This window comes from Prionailurus viverrinus, chromosome D2 (assembly GCF_022837055.1).
Source record: "Prionailurus viverrinus isolate Anna chromosome D2, UM_Priviv_1.0, whole genome shotgun sequence".
Taxonomy (NCBI): domain Eukaryota; kingdom Metazoa; phylum Chordata; class Mammalia; order Carnivora; family Felidae; genus Prionailurus; species Prionailurus viverrinus.
In genome coordinates, this window is record NC_062571.1 from 86,511,133 (window position 1) to 86,534,360 (window position 23,228).

At 57.0% G+C, this 23,228-nt stretch overlaps 1 protein-coding gene across 1 annotated transcript in view; it reads right to left on the bottom strand.

Moving 5' to 3' along the window:
- TCERG1L (transcription elongation regulator 1 like) overlaps positions 1-23,228 on the bottom strand; it is a 193,003-nt gene that overhangs the window by 4,658 nt on the left and 165,117 nt on the right. The window contains exons 9-11 of the mRNA XM_047826214.1: positions 16,710-16,845; positions 4,229-4,318; positions 296-414 (exon numbers count right to left, since the gene is read on the bottom strand). Coding sequence (XP_047682170.1) covers positions 296-414; positions 4,229-4,318; positions 16,710-16,845 — 345 coding nt within the window. The remainder of the gene's footprint in view (positions 1-295; positions 415-4,228; positions 4,319-16,709; positions 16,846-23,228) is intronic.

Here is a 23,228-nt window from a genome sequence, read left to right on the forward strand (position 1 = left end):
AGCCCTCATCTTGAGTGCTGACCTACTGACTAGTTATTTACGTCATGGAGTCAGGGTGGCCACGCTGGAAAACCAGGCAGGGCAGCAAAATGGAAGGGTGTGGGGAGCAGAGAGAACCGTGAGCCGCGCAGGCAGGCAGCGCTGGTGGCTTAGTCACCGACAACTTCACCATTATGCTTGTGAGGTCTCCGCGATGGTAGGTTACACGATTTAACCAGAACAGACTTTAAAAGCCCTCTTACAGTCATTGGTAAGTCTCCCGCCCCGAAGTCACCCGGCATTTCTGTCTCCATACCTGGGTGACACCTTAGATTCCTCCAGAAGTTTCTTGAATTCTTCTTTGGCGAGCAGCAATTTGTTTTTCTTCTCCTTATATTCTTCTTTTATCCTTGTCTTGACAAACTGTTCGAATATCTTGAAACACACACATACACACACAGAAAAGTATTACAGGTTGCATATCAGAAATGAAATCTTGTGCCTCAAACACAACACAAAAGAACAGCGAGCATCTGTGGTTAAGCCTTTCTTTTCCATAAGATGGAAGGCACAGCCCCTCCGGGAGGGGCTCTCCTGAACCAAGCGTCTACATAATTAAGCCTGGATTCCCAAGAGAATCTCGGGGTCAAACGCTGAATCAGCCCCGCTTGGGGGCGGGGGTGGGTCCTGTTTCTTGTTTCAGAATTCCGTGAGCAGCTTCTGGGGTCACGCGCTGTCTGGCTGACCTTCACATCGCTGCCGGTCGTCCCAGGAACACATGAGGTTTTGTCATTTGTTCTAGTCAATTCCTACAGTTGACACAATTGGTATCTGAGCCTCCAAATGTGATTTTAACTCGGGAAAAGAAAGTCAACCCAGCATCTCTGATCCCCCAGCCTCTAGTCTCTAAGAAGACCACTTGTGGTCTGGGCATCAGGGCGGGGGCGTCACGCAGACACGGCAAGCCTCTCCTGGGGGCGTCACGGAGCCTCTGGGTGGTCAGACCCAAAGCGAAGACCTGACCCTCGGACACTGCGTGATACCCAGTTGGACAAGAAGTGGGTTTTGAGCAGGAGAACCCCGTCCCCTAGCCTGAAGGATACGAGTATCGTCTGGTGGGCAGGTGCATCATGGCCCCGGGACCCTCTCCCTTGCAAGCTGACAGTCCACACAGTGACGCGACACCGAGGACCCTCTCTGCAGCCGTCAGTCCGTCAATGGATGGGGGCAGCGCATCGTTGTGGTATGAGGTGCCATTTACAAACCGGAGCCCGAAGGAGGTAGGGACAGCTGCTTCATTCCTAATGCTATCCGAGCCTCAAGAGCATTAAAAAGAAAATACCGGAGATGACTTGAGAGTGTCCGCACACATGAATAAAAAGATCAATACAATTTCCACGTGTGGCCCTGGAAGGCCTATAAACAGCAACTCTGTCCCAACCGGACCCAAGGCCACTGCCGACATTAGACTTTGACCCGGGCGCTCTGGGGGTCTCCCGCACTCCTGCCCCCGAGGGGGAGGCGGGGAAGACGCGGCCAATGCAGGAGGCTCTCTCGGCTTGGACGGGGATTTCACACTGCCTTTCAGTGGCCACTCGCCTTACGGGATTATAAACACCCAATGCTCCCCTGTCCTGAAGACTCTGCACGGAAAGGAAACATTCAGGAGCAGGACTTGCATGGAGAAGGTGTGCTTATATATCGAAGTAGGACTATATCGGCTTATCTCACCTTCAAGGCAAGTGGTGTGCAACCTGGCCGGCTCTTAGAACTTAAACTAATAAAACAGGTGAAGGAAGGGTTATTGTCCACATAAAAGGGGGGGGCTCCGTCATCAGAGCTTCCGCTCTACTAATTTTAAGTCTGGACAGAACCCTGCCTGGCCGCGGGAGACCCGTTTCTCCTACCGCTGAGCGCCCACCCATGGAACCCGAGTTCTCGCCTCTCCCTCCGCCCTGTCGCTCTCTTTACGCCGCTATGATTTAACGTAGCGGCGTCTTTCTCCCCGCTTTGACAAATTACACCAGCTCCACTCAAAGTGGGGCACGACTTTTTAAAAGAGAGACCACTGGCCATTGTCCCGCTATGGTGTGTCCTCCCATAACGAAAAGGAAACACTATCTGTTACCGTGGAAACAGGTCTGACGAGCGTGGCCCGACCCCTCGTCTCTGTTTGGGCTCAGTCGCTTCTCCTTTGCAGCCCCCTGGGGAGGACGGGCCATTGGCGGTTTGCCCACCGTGATCTCTAGTTTCCCCATAGAAACACCATGTGACAGCGGGGCCGGTACAGGTTCTAGCCGGCTGCTTGCCATCAACGGTGGGGGTGGGGGGGGGGGGGTCCTGTGAGGAGCACTGGGGTTTCGGGTGGCCTAGATATTGCCTCCTTCTCCGGCACGGCTCCAGCCCCAGTGCTCATAGGAGCTGCGGCTTCCCCCGCGTCGCGGGTGGTTTCTGATCCCAGGGCTCTCTGGTGCTGCTCTGTGTCGACAGCCAGCGAGGCCCAGTTCCTGCTCTTCCTCCCGGGGCCTCCGGGGCCACGCTGCAGGCTGGTGACCCTGAAGTTTCCTCTGTCTGATGGCGTCCCCCAAACAGCGCACTCCGGTCTGATCTGTCTGCACAGCGCACATCCAGGTGTGGGGGCCCGGACATCCCAGCCCAGGTGGCCACAGCTGCACCTGCTACCATGGGTGGGGGGGGACACGCAGCCCCGTGGTGCTCACACGCGCGTCTCGTGCAGGACGCCCCCAGAGCAGTTCAGCAGCACACCGAGCGTCGCGTGCTCCCATCACGTGCGGGGGGGCGGGGGGTAAGCGTAAGATCCTGGGGGGGGGGGGTGGGCGGCGGGCTTCCTCAGCTTCCTTCAAAGGGGCTAACGGTCTCTAAAAACACCCCTGAACTGGCAACGATGGTGCTGACCGCGCCATCAGCGAAAGCACGGTCCGCAGATGGCCAGCGTGCGGGTCTTCACCAAGTAAGGCATTCTTCACAAAAACAAGCGGACTACGAGTGCTCACAGCCGAGTAGTCTGACCGTTTGCTCTTTAACATCGCACAGAAGAGCGAAATATTACTGATGATTACAGTCTACAGTTTTCTTCGGCTGTGTGCACACGTGTGTGTGCGTGCGTAATCTAAACTCCTCTGACTCTATTGTAACTTTTTTTTTTTTTTTTTTGAGCCACTTAGCTAACACGTTTCGCACGTTTTCAGATGTTTCCTTCTGGAAAATACAAGCCAGCTGCAATGCAACAAAAAGGTCATTAATTCTAAATTCCTCAAAGGTCTAAGTTCCGTGTCCCAGTGTGGCCGACCCAGCACCATCCCAAGCCCCGGCGTGTGCCAGCGGGGCCCTGCCATCGGCGGGACGGGCAGGGGTCCGCAAGCCCGAGGCTCCGCCCGCTCGGTGCTTCACTGATCGTGCCGGCGTGTGCTTGAGGAAACTTCAGGACCCACGACAGAGCTGGAAATGGGGTTGCCCTTTCTGTCCTCTGGGCCCCGGACTCTGCTGTCTGATAGCACGCGGGCCGTGGTGACAGAGGCCACGTCCGAAACAGCTCTCCAGCCCTCTCTGTTTCCAGCGGCCGATCCGATGACCCACTTTCCATGTGCATCATTTCACACTCAGAAGAGCGCAGACAGAAGAGGCAGGACTGGAGCAGGAACCAGAGACCCCAGAGACCTCCAGGGCACCCCGGACCCCGGCCGGGCTGTGCATCAGGGCCCAGTCCCTCAGCCGGCAGTCAGCACCACCCGTCCCTCTGTCCGTCCGCTTCGTCTTGGAAGCCGTATCGACAACCAGCCAGCGCAGACCGGCCAGGCTAACGTGTCCTCCGGGCGAGCTGCCTCTCGCCCACCTCTGCCCTTTCTGGGACCTGCCCTCTGGACCTGCCACCCCTTCCCTCATACACCCTCTTACTGTTTCCGGGACCCTCCTCTCGTTCAATGTCATCGTGTAAGAGCTTAATTGAGTCTTAGCACAGCTATCTGGGGTGCGGTCAGTGTTCCCAGCACGTGCATTTTCATCTGTCCTGTGGGGTCACCCCCGGATGGTCTGCTAAGACACTGAGGGGGGATGACCGTCCTCCGCACCGGTAACCACTGCTGCGCACAAGCTCACACGCGAGACCACCGGGTCTACCCCTTCCCCTCTGACAAAATGAACGTGACAGGCGCCCGCGTGTCACGAGCGTCAGGAGGAGTGTCCTGCTCGCGCTGTGTCTCCAGAGCCCGCCAGCCCGCCACCACGTTACCTGCTTCCGCTCCTCAGAGTTTAGCAGGAGGTAACGCGGATCAAACACGATTTTGTGTAATTCTTTCTCCCAGGTAGAAAACGCTGACACCTGAAGAAAGATATTCAACAGAGTTGTTTTTAGCATCCAGCACAGAGCCCGAGGTCACGCTGAAATCATCGATGGGGGCAAAGAGCATCGGGGTGCCGTGGGCTCGGCGACGCAGCCTCGCACGAGAGCGCTAGGCAACGCCAACGTTCCAGGAAATCAGCACCTAGAGCTCTGGGAAATTAAATTCTATACTCATGTCGCTATTTCTTCCCTGGGTTTCTTCCAGGGCCACGTGCCGCTGACCTGAAGCGCCCATTCTATCTGTGCAGCTGGAACGCCATTCTGGAACGTCACATCTTGAAATCAGAAATAAGGGTAAAAACTTTCAGAACCCCGCAGACCATGACAGAGGGCGATTGCTTATAGTCTGCACTTTGCAACAATTTTAGTTGATTTTCAGTCAACATTTAAATCTTTTTAGGTAGGCCATGTTTTTGGAAACAAACCATGTTACAATAGTTTCGGATTTGCAGAAAAGTTGACAAGAACATTACAGAGTGACCACATATCTCAGCCTCCCATACTGTGAACATCCTACATCAGTATGGATGCCAGATTTGTCTACACGGTTGTCAACAAAAGTCCACATTTAAGACTTCTTTAGTCTTGGGGGCACCCGGGTGGCTCAGTCGGTTAGGCATCCGAGTCTGGCTCAGGTCATGATCTCGTGGCTCGTGGGTTCGAGCCCCGCGTCAGGCTCTGTGCGGACAGCTCGGAGCCTGGAGCCTGCTTCCGATTCTGTGTCTCCCTCTCCCTCTGCCCCTCCCCTGCTCACACACTCTCTCTCTCTCTCTCTTAAAGATGAATACATATTAAAAAAAAAAAAATAACAAAGAAAAAAAGACTTCCTTAGTTTTGACCCAGTTTTCTTTTTCTGCCTAGGATCCCACCCAGGACAGCACGGGACAGTGTCATGTGAGTTTCTCCGACTTCCCTTGGTATTCTGGCCTTGACGGTTTTGCTGGTCAGGAGTGTTGTAAGATGGCCTCTATTAGGATTATCTTTTAGATAATTAGATGATTAGACCAGGGTTCTGGGTTTTGGGGAAAAGCACAGAACAAGGTGCTGTCTTCATCCATCACATCACAGTACTTCCTGTCACGGTGACTGACGACACTCGGTGTGGACCCAGACCACTGGGCTGAGGCTGTGCTCACCAGCTCTGTCCTGCACACACTCACTCTCTGTCCCCTTCCCGCTGTGCTTTCTGGGGGGGAAGTCACTGTGTGCAGCCCCTCCTCGGGTTATGTTCCACCTCTTGGGGGGGGGGTATCCCAATACGAGCTATTTGGAACTCTCAAGGGGATATTTACCGATTCCCCCACATTTACTTATTTATCGCATCATTTATTTGTACCATTACAGGCTCATGGGTATTTCTAACCTGGGTTATAACCCAATATCATCCAGACGCTTTGTTTTTGCCCACATTCTTCCAGCTTTGGCCGCTGAGAGGTTTTCCGACTGGCTCCAGCGTGCCTTTGGCGTACCCCATCATCGTTTCGGGGGGCCCTTCCTTATTTTCTGGAACTTCAAGGTGCCCTGGCCTCATCTTGTGTCTCTCCTGCCCCAGCCCTAGAGTCAGACGATTCTCCAAGAATCGCGGTTCCTTTTGCTGGAGAACAAATCAGAAACCGTGACCTGGTTCTCCGCCGTGGGACACGGAGCTTCTAGCTTCTCCCCGCTGACAGAGCAAGGAAACGTTTAAGTCATGTACACAATAATTTATCCACTTAAAAGCATGGACTAGGGATTGACTACGCCCTAGGCCCCACGCTGCGTGCTGAGGACTCAGAGAAAGTCAAGGTCCTGACATCAGAGAGCCCATGGCCTGGGGCAAGGCAGACAAGTAAGCTAATGATCCCTTGCGAGGCATCTGTGTCGTATGAGGGACACTCCCCGACACTGAGAGGCCACGGCGAAGGGACATCCCCATCCCCAGGGATCAGTTTCCAGAACACTGACTATTCTGGAACATGGACACTCCTCAGGCTCCCGAAGGGCCGGGGGGTCCAGGAGGAGCTGTCTGGGGTGCAAAGGCGTGTTCGTGAGCTGGGGGTATGTGACAACGGCAGAGCACGCTGGGGGGCAGGGAGGGGTCGGGGAGAGGCGGGATAGTCCCAGGCTGACGCAGGACCTGCACTTGACCTGGGGAGCTACGGCGGGCAGTCACACGTGATGCGCATTTGAGGGAGGCTACTCCGGCCCAACGGGCGGGGAATGAACCCTGGGCCCAGAGGAGACAGCAAGCTAACGGTGGCTTTACAAAAACAAAACCCATTCACCCTCTCACCTCTGAGCACATTGACGTGTTGATGGTAGAGACACTATTTTAATAAACAGGTGCTTTACTTGGTACACCACAACGTGTGGGGTTTTTTTTAATCGACGCTTTCTACCTTTACTAACAAAAGTCAAAACCCCTTGTTAATATTCATGAGCTCCGTTACTGGGCGGGATGACCCAGGCTCCACCCGGGGACTTCTTCCAAGGAGAACATGGTAAAGTGTGGACACGCCCCAGGGATTGGGGGCAGGGTTCCCGGGGAAGCATCCAGGCAGAGCGATCCCATCATTCCTTGGCTCCCGACCACAGCACCGTTAGGGCAGCTGTGGAGAGAAACTGTGGGCCGCCTCGGCTCAGCCCAGGCACACAGGCTCCTGTCCACCTGCTAGGGACCGGTCTCTCAGCTCGCTAGGGAGGGCAGAGGATGTCACAGAATCGGTGTCATGTAACTAACTCTACCAGGATTATGAGAATTTGGGGGATCCTAGACGTATAATAAAATCATTAAAAAAAATTAATGGTATATGGTTGCCTCCAAAGGAATTTGCAATCTGTTAAGAGGAGATAAGCCGCGTCTACAATGACTGTAATTCACAGTGACAGAACAGGTGTTGTCACATTACCTGAGAGCCATGCTAACAGGTGCTGCCCAAGTTCAGAGAATGGCGGCCGTGGTTGCGAGAGGGACAACCAGGTGTGGGACCCAGGGCTGGGGATCAGAGCAGATGGGACGGATGGATGGCCATGTTGGAACATTCGCCACCTGTGGGGGCACAGCCTTGTCTGTGAGACCCAGCTGTTCCCAGAGGACCCCGGATCATTGCCGTTAGGATCGATACAAGAATCGCTGCGGACACAGCCTGATCTCACTAGGCCTGCGCCTCCCACGTCCCCAAGGTCACGTCTAGGTAAGTTCATTCTACGGGGCTGGGAAGGAGGTCTCCCCACTCTTGCTGGGTGCCAGGAGGAGCCATTCTCAGCCCCAAGGCCACCGTGTTCCCTGTCGTGGCCCCCCACCCCATGCCAAGTGGCTGGCTTCTCCAACACCCACAGGAGAGTCTGTACGAGCCCCAGGCTTACGTTACATCATGTAATGTCCTTCCGGGTTGGCCCACCGCCCTATTCACGGGCCTGCCCAGTCTCAAACGAGGGGGTTCCTCCGGGGTGCACCCGGGGGTGGGGACCTTGGGGCTGCCTCAGGATCCTGCCCACCCGGCGGGCCCAGGACTGACTCCAGCACACGACTGTTTCTCTCTTATGTCCAGCCCACACTTCCCGACACTTTGGCGCTTCCCCGAGATTTCGTCTTTGAACGGTGGATTTTTCAGCAGTTTTAAACCCTCGCGTGCAGAGTCCTGCCGTCCCTCTGCAGCCGGGGGGTGTTCTGTGCCGATTCGGTCTCCCCCGCGGGGCCGTGTTCCGTGATCCGCGATCAGCTCCCGACCATCAGCAACGGTGATCCAGGCACGTCTGAGCGCCTGGGTGTGCCGGCCACCGGGAGACTCTGCCGCCAGCCTCTCCTGAGCCCCGCGCACGTTCTCCATTTCGTCCACGCTGGGGTGTCATCGCCGGCCAGCGTCGTGGGCACGTGCTGGACGGGTCACTGACTGCTGGGCCACGGCCCTGCCTTCTTCCCGCACAGCCTCCTGCTCCTGGGGTTCCTCGGGCACGCGCCGTCCCCGTCGTCTCTAGGTCCTGACTTGCTGTTGGTTCCCTGGCGTCTACGCTGCCGAGGACACTCCTGGCAGACGCAGCTGTAAGATGGCCTGCGGATAGGCCTTGACCTCCGGGCGGGGACCAGAGGTGCCACATGGCTGGCTGCGGGGGGGGGGGGGGTGTCCCTGTGTGGCACGTCTGCACCCACAGACGTCACTGCTGGGAGCGGCGGGGGGAGGATGATGAGAGGCAGGGGAGACGCTGGCACCATGGCCGCAGGAGCCGGGCCCTCTTCCAGCCGCTGTCAGCGTGCTCCCCGCGAAGACAACCTCGCTGGGAAAACCCCCGAGTGTTTTGCAGGAACCAGCTGCAAATGGAGGCTGGTCACTGCAGTGCCTGGAGACGGTGGTCTGGTCCCCAAACTGCTCCCCGTCCTCCAGCGCTCTTTTCCCTGGACCCCAGCACCCACCCTCCCGAGGGCTCCGTTTCTTGAGATCCGACTGGCCAGCCATTCGTTCAGCCAGGGCCCCCGTGGCGGCTTCTTGGTCAGCCAAGCTCTGAGCTGCTCCCGTGCAGGGCCCATCTTCCCTGAGCGAGGGACCTCCTCGGCCCCCTCCACCTGCTGGGCACAGGAGAGACCCACCCTCTATCAGAAGCCCCCTGAAGGTGACCAAGGTCTTGTGCACGAGGAAGAAAAATCGCCGATGAGATTGTTTCTGACCTCAGCCCCAGCGTCACTAAAGCCTCTGAAACCGGAGGAAAAGGGTCTCGCATTGCGTTCCGGCAGGAACACCAGGTGATATGCCAGCAAGAGCCTCCCGGGAGGCCGTCACAACCGGAAAGGCCCCCGCAGGCAGGACGCCTCGAAGGAAGCAGGCAGATGCTGCTTTTATCTTCAAAGCCAAAGGCCACTTCACGAGCTTGTCACTCACTGGATCACACACAAGACCAGGGACCCTAAGGACCACAGAAAATGAAGGAAGGCTGGAAACGGAGGGCTCGTGCCCGGCCCCGAACTTGAGGGTCAGTTGGCAGGACGGCGGGCTCCGGGGCCCATTGGGGGGTGGCAGGGCCACCGGGGCTCCCCTCTCATGCCCTGTGGGGCAGACGATGAGCCTGTGAACAGGTGATGTGACTGAGTCGCCTGTCCGTCCACGGCGCCGCCCCCCTGCACTGTCCTGTCACCTCCTGAGGGCTCTGTCGGGGTGCCCTGGCTGTTGGCTGGGCTCAGGAACACGGAGCTGGGTGGTCTCAGGGTCTCGGGGGCAATTTCCATCTCAAACACAAAACGCACTTATTTCAGAAGCCAACGGTTTTGCCCAAATTTGATTCTCAAACACGTCGTGTTTACTCTTTCCTTCCTCTGCGTTCCTAAACGTGATAATGGAGCCTGGAGAGTGGACGGTCCATCCGTAGGGTGGCTTTTCCCTCTGGTTTCCACGGCCTCCACGCCCCGCAGAAGGGCATCTGTCACAAGCACCTCCCAGCTCTGTGACAAGGACACTGGCCTCTGAGACACGGGCCGCACCTGCCTGGCCAGTCGGCTCTTGTCTTAGGCTTCTGCCTGCACACGGTGTCTTGGTGCCGAGAGGTGAGCGAGGCTCCTGTATGACGTCTCCTCATGTCACGTGAAAAACCAAAGAAAAGAGAAACAGGAGAGCGAGACCCCTCACAGGCGTATGGCCTGTTCTCGCAGCTGCTAAGCAGTGGGCTGGGCTGGGCCCCGGGGACCCGCCGTGCTCCCCGGCCCCTGGCAGGGCCCATCGCTGGTCCCCTGAGCTCAGGCAAGTTCCCCAAAGTGTCCATCGGGGGCAGCAGAAGGTATCTGTCACCAGATGGAGGGAGGCGGGGAGCAGGTGCAGGGGTCTCCCAGGCACCCCAAGACCACTGGGTGCAGGTGGACGTAGTGTTTGCCTAGCCACACCAGAGGCCCAGTGGCCCCTGGAGAAGGGTCAAGAACCTCCCTCCGGCCTGAGCCCACTGACCTCTGCCTCCAGGACCAGAGGCTGGAGACGCGACCCCTTGTTTAGTCTGTGTCTGCGTGGGGTGTGCCTGCCAGTCTGTCCATGCCACTCAGGAGCCCCCAGCCCCAGCTCAGCTCCCCACCCAGTCCGCCCACGGCTCCCCTCCCAGGACTGGTTCCTCCTGAGCACCGCAGTGCCCCCCCCCCCCCCCCCGCCAGCCATCACCCACAAACCCGGGTGGCACCAGGTCTATGCGGACGAGTTCTGGTTCCGAGAATCTGCATAGCTGCCCTCCACCCGTTCCCGTCCTCCCTCTTCCCTCCTCTCCCACTGCGTCCCACAGGCTCAGGCTGATACCGAATACAGTGTTCTCTGTAATTAGCACTTACACCATTACCCTCTTTACCCAATTTCCTGGAACGCATGGCTGTGTCTTCCGGAGCTCCTGACAATTAAAGGCAGCGTGAGAGGCCGTAAGGACAGGCGTGCTCCCGGCTCGGCTCGTCCTTGGTGGGGAGGCACGGGCACCCCTGTAGGCCGCCGGGATGAGGCCTGGGTGCAGGCGGTGCGTTTGGGGGGCAGCCGCAGGCATGCTGCGAGGAGAAAAGCCAAGGACGCCGCACAAATGAGCAGGTGACCACGGCGGGCTCCAGGGCCGGTCCCACCGGCAACCTCGGAAGACTCACGTGGAACAGGCCCACGGCTGCCTGGGATTTGTCCCGCGTAGGACGGGGACGTGGGGGTTACCTCCAGGTTGAAAATCATCCACGGAGATGTCCGATCTCTAAACCTAGACATGGGAGCGGTCCACACGAGCCCAGGTGAGCCAGGTGAGCTACAGGTGGGTCCAGAGGTGAGCAAGGGGTCTGCCCGCTTCCCCTGAACTCTGGGCACTTCGACTCCCGCCCTCACCTCCCAGTGCTCATGGGGCTTTAGCAACTTCAGCTTCTTTCTTCTGTTTTGACAGATAAACAGAATTTTGTGCCATGGTTGCACAACATCCTCCGCCGATTTGATTTACGTTTGCGGGTTGTTTTCACCTTAGCGACGGGCGGAATCCTGCTCCGGCAGTGAGAGGGGTGGTCCGCCTCCCTCCCCAAGGGCATCTTCATGATTAGAACAGGGTCTCATCGCTAACCACACGTATCTGAAGATCCGGATTGCCAAAGGCCACGGCCGTCAGTCCCGGAAAGAGGAACCACAGCACAGGAGGGAGACAAGACATAAACCCCAGGCAAAGAGCTATAGTATTCAAAAGACGGTATTTACGTTTCTTACTATTCAGTGCTGCTGGGGCTGCTGGGAAACGCCGTGTCAGGAACTCTCAGACGTGGCCACCAAACTACTCTTCCCAGAGCAATTCGGTTTATCGACCACATGTTCGTAGCCCGTAGGAAACAATTCTGCACACAAAGTACACACGTCCATATGATCATCAGAGTATTATTTGAAACAGCAAATTTGGAGAATATAAGAAATGAATGAAAATTCAGGATTTCTGAATTGACAACGAATTGAATATTATGACCTCATCCAAGTGTTTTCCAAAGGATTATATGAATGCTTTTTAAAAAAGCTGGAAAGGGGTGCCTGGGTGGCTCAGTCAGTTAAGCATCTGACTTCGGCTCAGGTCATGATCACACGCACGGTCCGTGAGTTCAAGCCCCGTGTCGGGCTCTGTGCTGACAGCTCAGAGCCTGGAGGCTGCTTCGGATTCTGTGTCTCCCTCTCTCTCTGCCCCTCCCCTACTCATGCTCTGTCTGTCTGCCTGTCTCTCTCTCTCAAAAATGAATAAACATTTAAAAAATTGTTAATGCTTGGGGCACCTGGGTGGCTCAGTCGGTTGAGTGTCTGACTTCGGCTCAGGTCATGATCTCACGTTTTGTGAGCTCGAGCCCCACGTTGGGCTCTGTGCTGACGGCTCAGAGCCTGGATCCTGCTTCGGATTCTGTGTCTCCCTCTCTCTCTGCCCCTTCCCCGCTCATGCTCTCTCAAAAATGAATAAACGTTAAAAAAAATTTTTTTTTTAAATTTTAATGCTTAAAAAGGAAAAACAGTACACAAATTTATAAGTAGGTTCAACCTCATAAAATCAACTACATCAGAATGTTTGGTTGAACCATGTTCAACTACAGGCCAATCCTGGTTATGTTCTAAGACGAAAATACTTATTATTGATATTTTTAAATCTAGTTTTAGAAACAAAAGACTGGAAAGAAATGTATCTCAATGAAAATAATGATCTCTTAGGACAGACAGGACTTGGGGTGAATTAGATATTCTTTTTTGCAAACTTTCTTTCCATGCACACGTCACTGTGCAGCAGGACTGTGTGTTATTAGTGGTGTGACGTGTGCCCTGTGGGGTCCGCGGACTTGCCACAGGTCCACGAGGAGCAGACACCGCAGGTGTCCGGGCTGGGACTCACACAGGTACCTGAGACGCGTCGCCTCCAGGGCCGTCTCGCCTACGTCGGCCGCTGGTCATGAGGATGACGGAGCCCTCCCGCGTGCGTCCGGAGGCAACGCCATGTGCGTGTCTGAGAGAAGGGCCGCCAGACACGGCTCACGGGGAGGGAAGCGAGGTGGCGCTTCCTGCTGCCGGGAGAAGGCCTCCCCCGCCGCCCTGTTAGCCAGAAGGCACCCGGTACTGTTACTTTACGGCAACCTTGTACGACAGCCTCATGGTGGACGGCCGACCCAGTGCAGAGAGAGACCGGCATGGCCCGTGGGTGTGAACGCGTGGTCTGTGAGTTTCTCTAACAGACTCGGATCCCAACTCCACGGAGCTCAGCTCCACAGTCAGCCACCATGCCAGCCAGTCTCCCTGAGGCCACTCACCGCTGGGAAGCTGGCCGAGGGTCACCCACAGAGGGACCCCAGAGAGCACAGCAGGTCAGGGCCGTGGGGTCCCTAAGGTAGGATCTGGGACTCTCCAAAGGCCCTTGGAAAGCCATACTTTTTTTTTTTTTTAATGTTTATTCATCAAATTCAACTGAAGCAGGCTCCAGGCTCCCAGCTGTTGACACAGAGCCCGATGCAGGGCTCGAACTCACCAGCTGTGAGATCATGACCCGAGCCGAAGTCGGATACTTAACCCCAGCGTCCTAATGGCTAGGTGCCCCAGCCGTACCCACTTCTAAGGGATACTTTGCAGGAGGAAGATGTTCTCAATAAAATGTTTCTAATACATTTGCCTGAATAGGAGGGATCACATTAATAATCTGCTATTCGACGAGACCTGCCCCTTCACAGGCTGAAGTGTTTTTTTTTTTTTTTTTTTTTAAGGCTCTACTGTGCTTTATACAGTAAAGCAAAACAAAAATAAAACCTTCCTTGAGCCGTCAGATACATACTACAAACACGCAAAGCCACAGGCCCTTCCCCAATCTGTGATCCCCACGGAAAAACCCCAAACATGCCCTTGTTAAACTACGAGAAACCCACAGGACCTAGCTCCATCGTTCCATAAGTACATGAATTTCTGGACTGAAGCATTGTACAAATGCAATAAAAAACATTATTAATCACTCAGTCCATGAAAAAAGTGACCTTTCTGTGCCTCATTTTCAAGCAACAGGAAATCTTATGGGCTTAGCTATCAAATTCTCTTGAGCACTGAGTAACTTATAAAATATGCTGGCATATTTTATAAAGTCAAAAAGCCATAAATGGTGGCATTGCTTTATGACATCAGCAGTAAATTCAGATTAATCTTTTCTATTCATGAGCTGCGTGTGGGATTCTTGCAAAATCCTCCTAAGACAGGAGGGGTTCAGGCTTCGCCCAGGTCTCTTCTTTCCAGGGAAAACTCAGAACTCCGGGTGGGTACTCGGCATTTCTGTGTTGTTTTGCTGATTCACATCTACCCGACCTACACAAGGTTCTCACGCAGAAGAATCTACGAATCAAAGGCCGAAAGGAATCACCCACCTCGGTGAGGCAAGAGCGTAGTGAAAATCTCATTAGTAAAGCTGCTCGACCACAGCCATTGGGATAAATTCAAGAAATTGCACAGCCCTGGCCTGCCGGCAGGCTTAGCAAACACAGGTAGGTGTCTCAGGCAGCCCTGGGCTCTCCCGGGGGTCGGTCTGATGCTGTGCTGGTGAGGCCGGGCTGGTTGGCTTCCCAAACAAAGAGGGGGACATGCAGACGAGATAAAATAAGTTCCTGCCTCCATTTCTCAAAGGCTCCTAATGCCATCACGTCTCAGGGAAGAGGGGTCACGTCTCCTGCTGGCTGGGTCAACAGGAACAGACTGGCCAGGTTGATCCAGACACTAAGAATTACATATATTTCTGTGCGTGACAAGGGCAGACAGCCACCCGCGTGTTGATCAATGCCTAATGAGACTAGAGACAAACCTCAGGAGTGTCCACGCCTATGGCTCTCCAGAGCAGAAGCAGCCCATTCTGGCGATTCTGTCGGGGGAGGAGTATGCTTTATCACTTCTCCCGAGTGATGCCGAGACCTGTCCTGCAGACGCCTGGTGGCCATGCGCGTGGAGAGAACAGAACGGGGAATGACAGGTGCTTCGGAGATAAGCCCCTTCGTCACGGGCTCGGCGGGCGGGCTCCAGGACCAGCGGGTCAGGGGGCACGTGTGGCGACATCACAGCCCAGTCCCAGATAGCGTCCACATGGACACTGAGGGGAATCTCGAGAGGTCGTTGAGCGCCTGCTGCACACCAGGCCCTGGGGACCCAAGGGAGCATCAGGCAGTCCCGACCCCGCAGGAGCTGAGGCCTCTCACAGCAGCTTGGACAATGTGGAAGGGGCACAGGAGTCATGTGGCATCCTGTGTTAGCCAGGGGACGGGCGGCAGGGCAGGGGACCTGAGGCGAGAGTGGAAGGCGGGCAGGGCATGGGAGAGACGGGGCAGGGTGGTGACACTGGGCCGTGAGGCCAGCCGGACCGTCACAACCCGAGCAGCCCCAAGGGTGGCGGTGACGGCATAAACACGCTGTTGGCAGCTTCCGGGACCCCCCGGGAAGAAGGGGAAGCAGCCCGCAGGCCCACGTCCCCAGCGGGCCCAGCTGAGCGGAGTGCAGGACGAGGCCGAGAGCAGCGCGAGGCCCCAGTGAGGGCTGTCCCGGCTCAGCGGGTCTCTCCCTGTCCCGTCGGAGATACGCAGCCGCCCGGGCGGGAGCAGGGGGCCCACTGCTCCCCGGGCCATTGCACATGGCAGGATTTGTTCCCCAAAGGGTCTCAACGTCTTGAAAAAATTGTTTGCGGGGGGGAGGCAGGAACTGACGTCCTTTTGAAGATAAAATTTCAGCCCAACACATGCAGGTTCGAACATCGTGTCTGTTCAAGTAACCCATCGTCATCAGCGCACACAGGCCGGCCCCCACGGGCCTGTGCCCCCGGCCCCCCTCCCGGCACGGCCGTGTCACCTCGCATCCGTGCCAGTTTGGGCTTCGCACACCCCACCGCGGTTTTGACTTCATGAGGCGACTTCTCCCTCCAGGCCCTCACGGCCAAGGGCTGTATTTCATTTGTAAGTGAATGACAAGACCGATGAAGTGATGCAGATGTTAAAACCCATGGTTGGAAGGAAGAGAGGCCCCCGCTGTGGACCGCCTCCCTCCTACCTGTAACACTTAAAGCTGACACACCCCAGTCGCCCTGCATCGCCAGGGCCTCATGCCAGCCTCACTCTGGGGAGCCCTGCTCGACCTCCTGCTCCGGGGGAGGTGGGGTCTCCCGACACCCGGCCTCAAGGGCCCGCGGCACCTGCCGTTGGGAGGGGCCGGCCCAGGAGGCGGCCTGGGCACAGCGATCGGCCAGGGAGGGAATCTGCTCCTTGTGCCAGGCCTCCCAAGGCCACCAGAGTGTCCGTGACCGTCACCACCACACAGGGCCCCCGGTACCGCGTTCAGCCTCATTCTGTGAACAAGCCCAAGTGGGCTATTAGAGCTGATTCATTTTATACCTGAGAGCCAAAGCTGGAAATAAAAGTCACCGGAAGGAGATCTGGTTCTAAACTGTTTCTCTCTTGAATTCAAAACAAGGTTCACAAGTCCACTATAATGAAGACATCCTCATTTCACTGAAAATAGTTGAACGGATCCACAGGTGTGACAGTCCCGGCTTGTCCAAGTTAGAACAGGGGACGCCCCCTGGGGGGCACGGACCCCGAGACCTGGCCGGGCTCCAGCAGGAAGCTCCCCAACATGGGTGCTGTCCGTACACGACGCCAGCCAGTGCCCGTCCCCCATCTGCCTCTCCGGGGCCGGCACGAGCGGGGGGGGGGGGGGGGGGGGGAAGGGGGCCGGGCGGCCACCGCACCCTCCAGACCAGAAGCAGGGGCCCCTCTTCGTGTCGCTTCAGCCTCAGCCCGACGCCCTGCACTCAGTGCGGGAGGAAAAGCGTCCCTGGGGCTGCGGGGGTGGTCGCTCGGTGGCTGGCGTCCCAGGGGAGCCGTGACCTGCGTTCGGGACCCGCCCCCTCGCTCCAGGAGCACGTCTCCGAAGCGGTTCCTTACCCCTCGCTCCAGGAGCATATCTCGGAAGTGGGTCACCCGCTCCTCCAGCGGCAGCAGGATCTGGGGAGGCGGCGTCTTGGTGTCCTGGTCCACTCCTTCTGCCTCCTCTGGCCCAGGACTCGCGTGGCCTTCTGTCCTTTAGGGCACGAGACACAGACAGTCAGCCGTGCCCTCGGAGACCCACCTGCCCACCCCTAAAAGTCCCCCAGGAAACTCTTTAAGAAGCAGACACTCGGAGAACCTTTCAAAGCCTGGTGCAGGCAGCCCAGCAAAGGTGGCGATTTTCGCTCTGGGGCGAAGACTGCTTTGTTGCGTTTGGGGCAGAGCTGAGGCTGAGACCCTGACCCCAGGGGCGCCGGCAGGGAGCGAAGGCGGCGGTGGGTGCGTGCGAGGGCCCACGAGGTGGGAGGAAGCCCAGAGTCACCGTTTCACTGCCTAGACCCGGCCGTCAGAGGAGGTGAAGAAGCCTTTCCATCTGACAAACCACGGGAGCCCACACTCGGCTCTCTTCCTGGTGTTTGGGTTTGTTTCGTTTCAGGGAAGACCTTCCTTTTGGACAAATGCAGGAAGACAATTACCGGAGACCAACCCGTCGTCACCCTGCGTACAGAAAACGCCGTCCCGGGGTCTAGCCCGACAGGGAGGTTTCAGTGACAACAGGGGGAACTCGACCCCCACCCCAGGCAGTCTGCGCAGCGATCGGTGCAGAGTGGGACCCGCAAGCCCTGGAGCCGTTCCCTCCCTCCGGTTCCCCCCGGCCCACAGCCACCGCCCAGACGCAGCGGGCACAAGCCAGGGCCCGGCGGGCACCAGGGGATCCAACAGGCCGCCTTTACCAGGCTGGCGGCCGAGAGGAAGGGAAGAGCCCACTCTCGCGAAGCACCAACCTGGCACCCGCCTTCTGTCACACGCCCGGCCGCTCGATGGTGCTCTCGGGTCCACAACTCATTCCAGCAGCATTTGGGAACCTGCTTCCCAAACACCTGGGCATTCGTTGCTGCAAGATGTTCGGGGAACAGCAGACATGGCTCTCTCGCGATGCCCCTCTCACCCTCTGCTCCCCGACGGGAACAAGCCCGTCCAGCCGCCGCGCCTGCCCCGCCTCACAGCCTGGGCTCTGCCCTGAGGCATGTTCTCCCCCTGCCCCGGCCTGGAGAGCCACGCGCTCTGACCCCCCCGGAACCCTCTGCTGGGCCTCCTTCTGGCCCACCCTGCCCCACGCTTCCCCACGGTCAGGTCCCACGGCCAGTGACTCCCGCAAGGACCGGTGCAAATCCATTGTGTCCCGAGACCCCCTGGTTCAGAGAACCTTCACTTCTGATGCGCTTTGGTCGGGTTAGACCAGCAACTGTAAAGAGAAGTCCCCTGGGAGGCGCCTGGCCTCAGCACCTCCTGCGGGCCCGCCAGCACCTACGTGGAGACGTCAGAGCAGAGGATGTGCCCCTCAAGAGCACGGCACGTCCCTGCTTCTTTGCAAACCCAGCCTTACCCTGCGAGTTAGTCAGTGAGAGTCACTTACGCCAGATACAGGGAGGGGCTTCCTGACACAGGTGTGGCATGGTGCCCCCCCAAGGGGACACCCAGCGGTGCCTGGAGACATTGGTGGTTATCACCGCCGGGGAGGCGCTGCTGGCACCTGGAGATGTCGAGGCCGGACGCGCTGCTAAATGTCCTGCCTCACACAGGACAGATGCCCGCGAGGGCTTGTCCGGCAAACCTCCACCATCCACGCATTTGGGGAGGGAGGGGACAGGCCCACTGAAGGTCATACCATCACTTAGTGGCCGGGACCAAGGAGGTCCCTGCCTCCTGACACCTGCTTTTTCCATCACTGTCTATCCAAGATACCGCGGAAATCCGTTAGTGACCGGCTCCAGGATGTGCCGAGAATATACAACGTTCTATGTCTAACACTCACCAGGGTTGCGCTATGCCTTAATCCAACCTAATACAAAATGTGCGAAGGGAAAAAAAGAAAAAACATTGGCTCGGCCCATTAGGGAATCTTATTTATAGACCAACTATTTCAGGAGAACTTACATTCTTTGCTGCTTATGTGATTATGTGGAATTTCAAGAAAAAGAAAATTACCAGTGGATTTGCAATTGTATCATAATCCAAAGGGTATAATTAGGAGTTCTTTGTAATAAATTTTCATTAGTTAAAAATAGAAGTGTGGAAACAAGACACGTATTGTAACTTGAAGTGAGATTAATAGGAACGTTGCAAGCCCAGCAATGATCACATTTTACCGCTCACTCAACACAATACTCTGTTCAGAGGTGCTGGGTGCCTTCCATATTGTGAAGCTATCGGTTCAATTGGAATTGGTCAAAAGTAATGCAAACTTGCTAAATATATTTTTAATAGTCTCACGGCTGAATGAGTGTCGTACCTTTACCGAAAAGCAAGTTCTAGTACTTGGGATACAACTAGCTTCAGGCCGAATCACCAGGGACGAGAGGCAGAAACCCCAAGGACACGGTAATCGGTGCCCACAGGTCCTGCTGGCCGGGTGGGTGGGAAAGGCCTCTCATCCGGAAAGAGTTTTGCCGCATGGCAGACCCCTCGCCAGGTCGACACCCTGCTTTGGGAAATCTTCCAGGTCAAGTGCATAGGTTGAGGAGGGCCTGGTCCTGCCCAGCCTTTCCCGCAGAGCAGGGGTCCCCAAGTCTGGGCCGCGGTGCTGGGGTCCCTTCACTCTGAGGGGCAGCTCCCCGGCTCCTGGCTCCCTCCGCCCTCTGACTGCTACTGAGCTTGTCCAGCCGAACCGCTGACGGCCTGCGTACGTGAGCACGAGCGACGTCCACCCGGCCGCCAAGTCTGTAGCGACAGGGTTTGCCGACCTCGCCCACGTGCGCAGGGCAGCAGGCTATTTGGTAAAACTCGCCGGACGCGTGCTCCGTGCAACCAGATTCTAGACGCGGCACGTCTGGTCACCGTTTCCTTTTTGCGGATGACGACCTCTAACGGGCTCATCTGAGGCTGAGGGAGCTCAGGCCGCGGGACTTTGCACATCTGCTGTGTGCCCAGAGGCCGCAGACTCGCAGACGTGCCTCTCTCCGGGAGAGGAGGGGAAGGGGCCCAGAGGCGGCACCGTCGCCGCAGCAGCTGCGCGCTGGGGGGCATGGTGCTCCGCGCGTCTGAGGCGCCCGCCGTTGACCCCAGTGTCCAGTCGCCAGTGTGCCATCATCCTGCCACCCCAAGGGGAAGCTCACGGGGGGCCCCGGACGCAGCAAAGGCCAAACCTCGGTCCGCACCGACGGACTGAGGTCCGCACACCCCAGAGTCCTCGTGTGGGGCGATGACAGTGCTCACCTCACCGAGCTGTGAGGATTCGTGAGATAACCTGCGAACCCCTCCGAGCTCCCGCCCACCTCCCCCCTCCCCCCCCCCCCTTCTAACACCATCACGCGAGAGGCCGTGCACAAATAGACGGCATTCACCGTAACGCTGCCCCGACGGCAGCACCGGAGCGGGAGGGAGGTGAAGGCCGACGCCCGGTCCCGGAGAAGAAGCCACACGTGGACGTGCAGAATTCAACGTGCTTCTGAGCCTCCGTGGGGACGGCTCGTTGCAAACTCTTGGGCGAATAATGGAAGCTCTCTGGGCCTCGTTTTGGTACAACCAGGCGGTTTGGACAAGACGATCTTGACACGCCTCAAAGCACCTCCATCCTGTGATGCGAACGGGATCCTGCTCGCTTAGTCCTGGTGAAATAGTCCAGCATCTGGATTCTTCCATAGATTAGCTCTGCCTCCTGGTTTTGACTATAAACTTGGTAAGAGGCCTCCCGCATCTTCCTCCAGATGGTCATAAAACGTGCAGCAGGAAGTGCCCAGGGCAGCGGCCTCTGGAGGGACCCACCAGCCCCGCCCCGCGGCGACCCTGCGTTCTCCCAGGTGGGCGATGGGCAGGGGGGCGGCCACGGCGGGAGCAGTGTCCTGGCAGCACCGTGTTTGCACGTGCCACGGCCACCACTGGGGTCCCTGCAGGAGACGGCCAGCCTGCGGTGCTCTCCGAGGTGCCGGTGGCCCGTCTCAAGTGACCTTGGTTTCATTTAAACCACCTCTCTCTCCCTCCTTGTCCTTGGGTCCGCTTCCCAGGGGGAGGGCAGCTTGGATGGCGTTTCTGCTTTACCACCATCGTCTGCAACCGGTGACCACTTGGTGCCACACTCTGCCGAGGGCCGGCTGGCCGGGCGATGAGCTGACAGGGGTGGTTCCATCAGGTAATAGCGACTGTGTCTGGTCTTTGTCCCTGCTTTCTTTGTGAATTTCCTGAGTGACTGGGGTGTCCTTGTTAAGGAGCCCGTTTTGGCCACCCCTGAGGTTACAAGACACGGTGACTCGGGGTGTGCCCTCAGACAGGTTCAAGGGAGGGCCAGGCCCACTGGAAACACCAGCACGTGAAAAGAGGGCTGGAACCCTCAGGAAGGGAGGGGGCTGGATGTCGAGTTCGGTCACATGGCCAGTGATTCAATCCGTCCTGCCTATATACCAACACCAGTGGGTTTGGAGGAGCCTCCTGGCTGGTGGGCCGGTGTCCCAGGAAGGAGGTGCACCCAAAATCCACAGGGACAGAGGCCCAGGACCCTTCCAGAACTCACCCTATGCATCTCTACCATTTGGTTGTTCCCGGGTTGTGCCCTTTATGATAAAACCACAACCTGAAGTACAGTGCTCTCCCGAGCTCTGTGAATCATTCTAGCAAATCATCAAACCTGAAGAGAGGTTATGAGAACCCCCGGATTTACAGCCAAGTCAGAGAGAAGTGGGGACAGGCTGGAGACTCCCCCGTCTGCTGGTGTCTGGAGTGGAGGCAGTTTTGTTTGGACTTCACCCGTGGGGTCTGTGCCGACTGGGGGCAGTTACGATCAGACTCGAGTGTGGGACACCAGGTGACTCTCAGAGAATCACCCTCAGAAGGCAGGCACAGGTTTTTGGGTTTTTTTATTCTGTCAGCAGGTGTGCCTGAGGGCCTGCTGTGTCGCCCCCGGTGGCCAGGGCAGGCCACATGGCTCCTGGGCTCCTGGGTCATTCATGGCAGACCACCCCCCCCCCCCCCAACCATGCAGCACTCAGCCAGGATCACCGATGGGTGCCTTTCAGAGGTCGAGAGATTCTGTCCCCAGTCCCTCCTGGCTTGGTGGCTCACCAGCTATACCTGGTGTCCCCTGGCCCGTAGAGGCATCCACCAGGTCTCTGCCCTCGTGGTCCCATGGCGTTCCCCCATGTGCATTCATGTCCAAATGGCCCCCTTTTTTAAGGACACCAGTCATTTGATTAGGGCCCACTTTAATGACCTCATCCTAACTAATTACATCTGCGACGACCCTATTTCCAAATAAGGCCCCATTCTGAGGTTCTGGGGCTAGGACTCCAACGTACGAATGGGGCGGGGGACACGATTAAACCCATAACCAGGTCCATCCTCACTGGGCAGGAAAGTGCCACACCCTCCAGGACGGTCCAGGTTTTGTCAACGAAGAAGCAACGGGCTGGAAATCGGGGGCCCGAGGTCTCCCTGTGTGTGAAGTGGGGTGCCGACATGCCCCCCAACCCAGGAAGCACCGCACCAACCTCACTCTCCCAGGGATGGAGACCGCCTGGGTCATGGCTTTTTTTCTAAAACATTCACGTTGGTTTGTGCAGAGAGGTCTCAGCTTCTCCAGGACATGCCTCTGTTTGCCCACAGCCCACGCAGGTGTCCCCTGTGAGCCTCTTGGTGGCATCACCACAGAAGAGCCACGTGCTTTCTCAGCTCCTCAGGCTGCCAATCGGTCCACCCGCCTCCTGTCTTCATGGCTGTCTCACCTCTGTGCCTTCGTCGTGACGCTTCATCCTGACACCTGCTCTTCCTGTCCCTTGTCCGCTCACAGGCCTGGCTTGGTTTCCATCTGGTCACCTGGCCTGCACGCCATACCTTACCCTGAGTGACTGAGCCGCTCTCTCCTCTGCACTCGCAGGTGTGGGGTTCCTGCAGCAGGTGGCCCGGACACACGATGCTTTCGGCGGAGCCACCGGGGGATCTGCCTCTCTGGCTGCCAGGCACGTCCCTGCATGCAGCATGAGGGCTTGTTCATGTCTTCTTCTCCAGCCCTAGGCACGTGCTGGGTGCCCAGAAAGCAGCGGCTAAACTGTTGACTTAGATTCTGTGGTTGAGTTTGTTCCCTGTGATTTCCTAGGACACACGTTAAATGCAGGAGAGCCTCAGGTCTCACTTCCTAAAGGGGACAGGTGTTGTGGTCTTTAGACGTCTTTCTTACAGCCACAGAATGGTGTCCTTCTGAGCGTTTCCTCTTGAATTTGTCTGGATGTAATTAACACATTTGTGTGAGCCTTCTGAATGCATGGCTGTTCTCTCTGAGAAGAGTTGTCAAAGGAATTCATAAAACAAGGTTGTTTTGTAAACGTCCTGTGGTTTGGTATCCACCGCTCTGTGCCATGTGAAGTGGCTGAGAGCAACGCTTCAGGACCCAGGCAAGACTAGAACCCTCCCATGGCTCACGGTCACTGT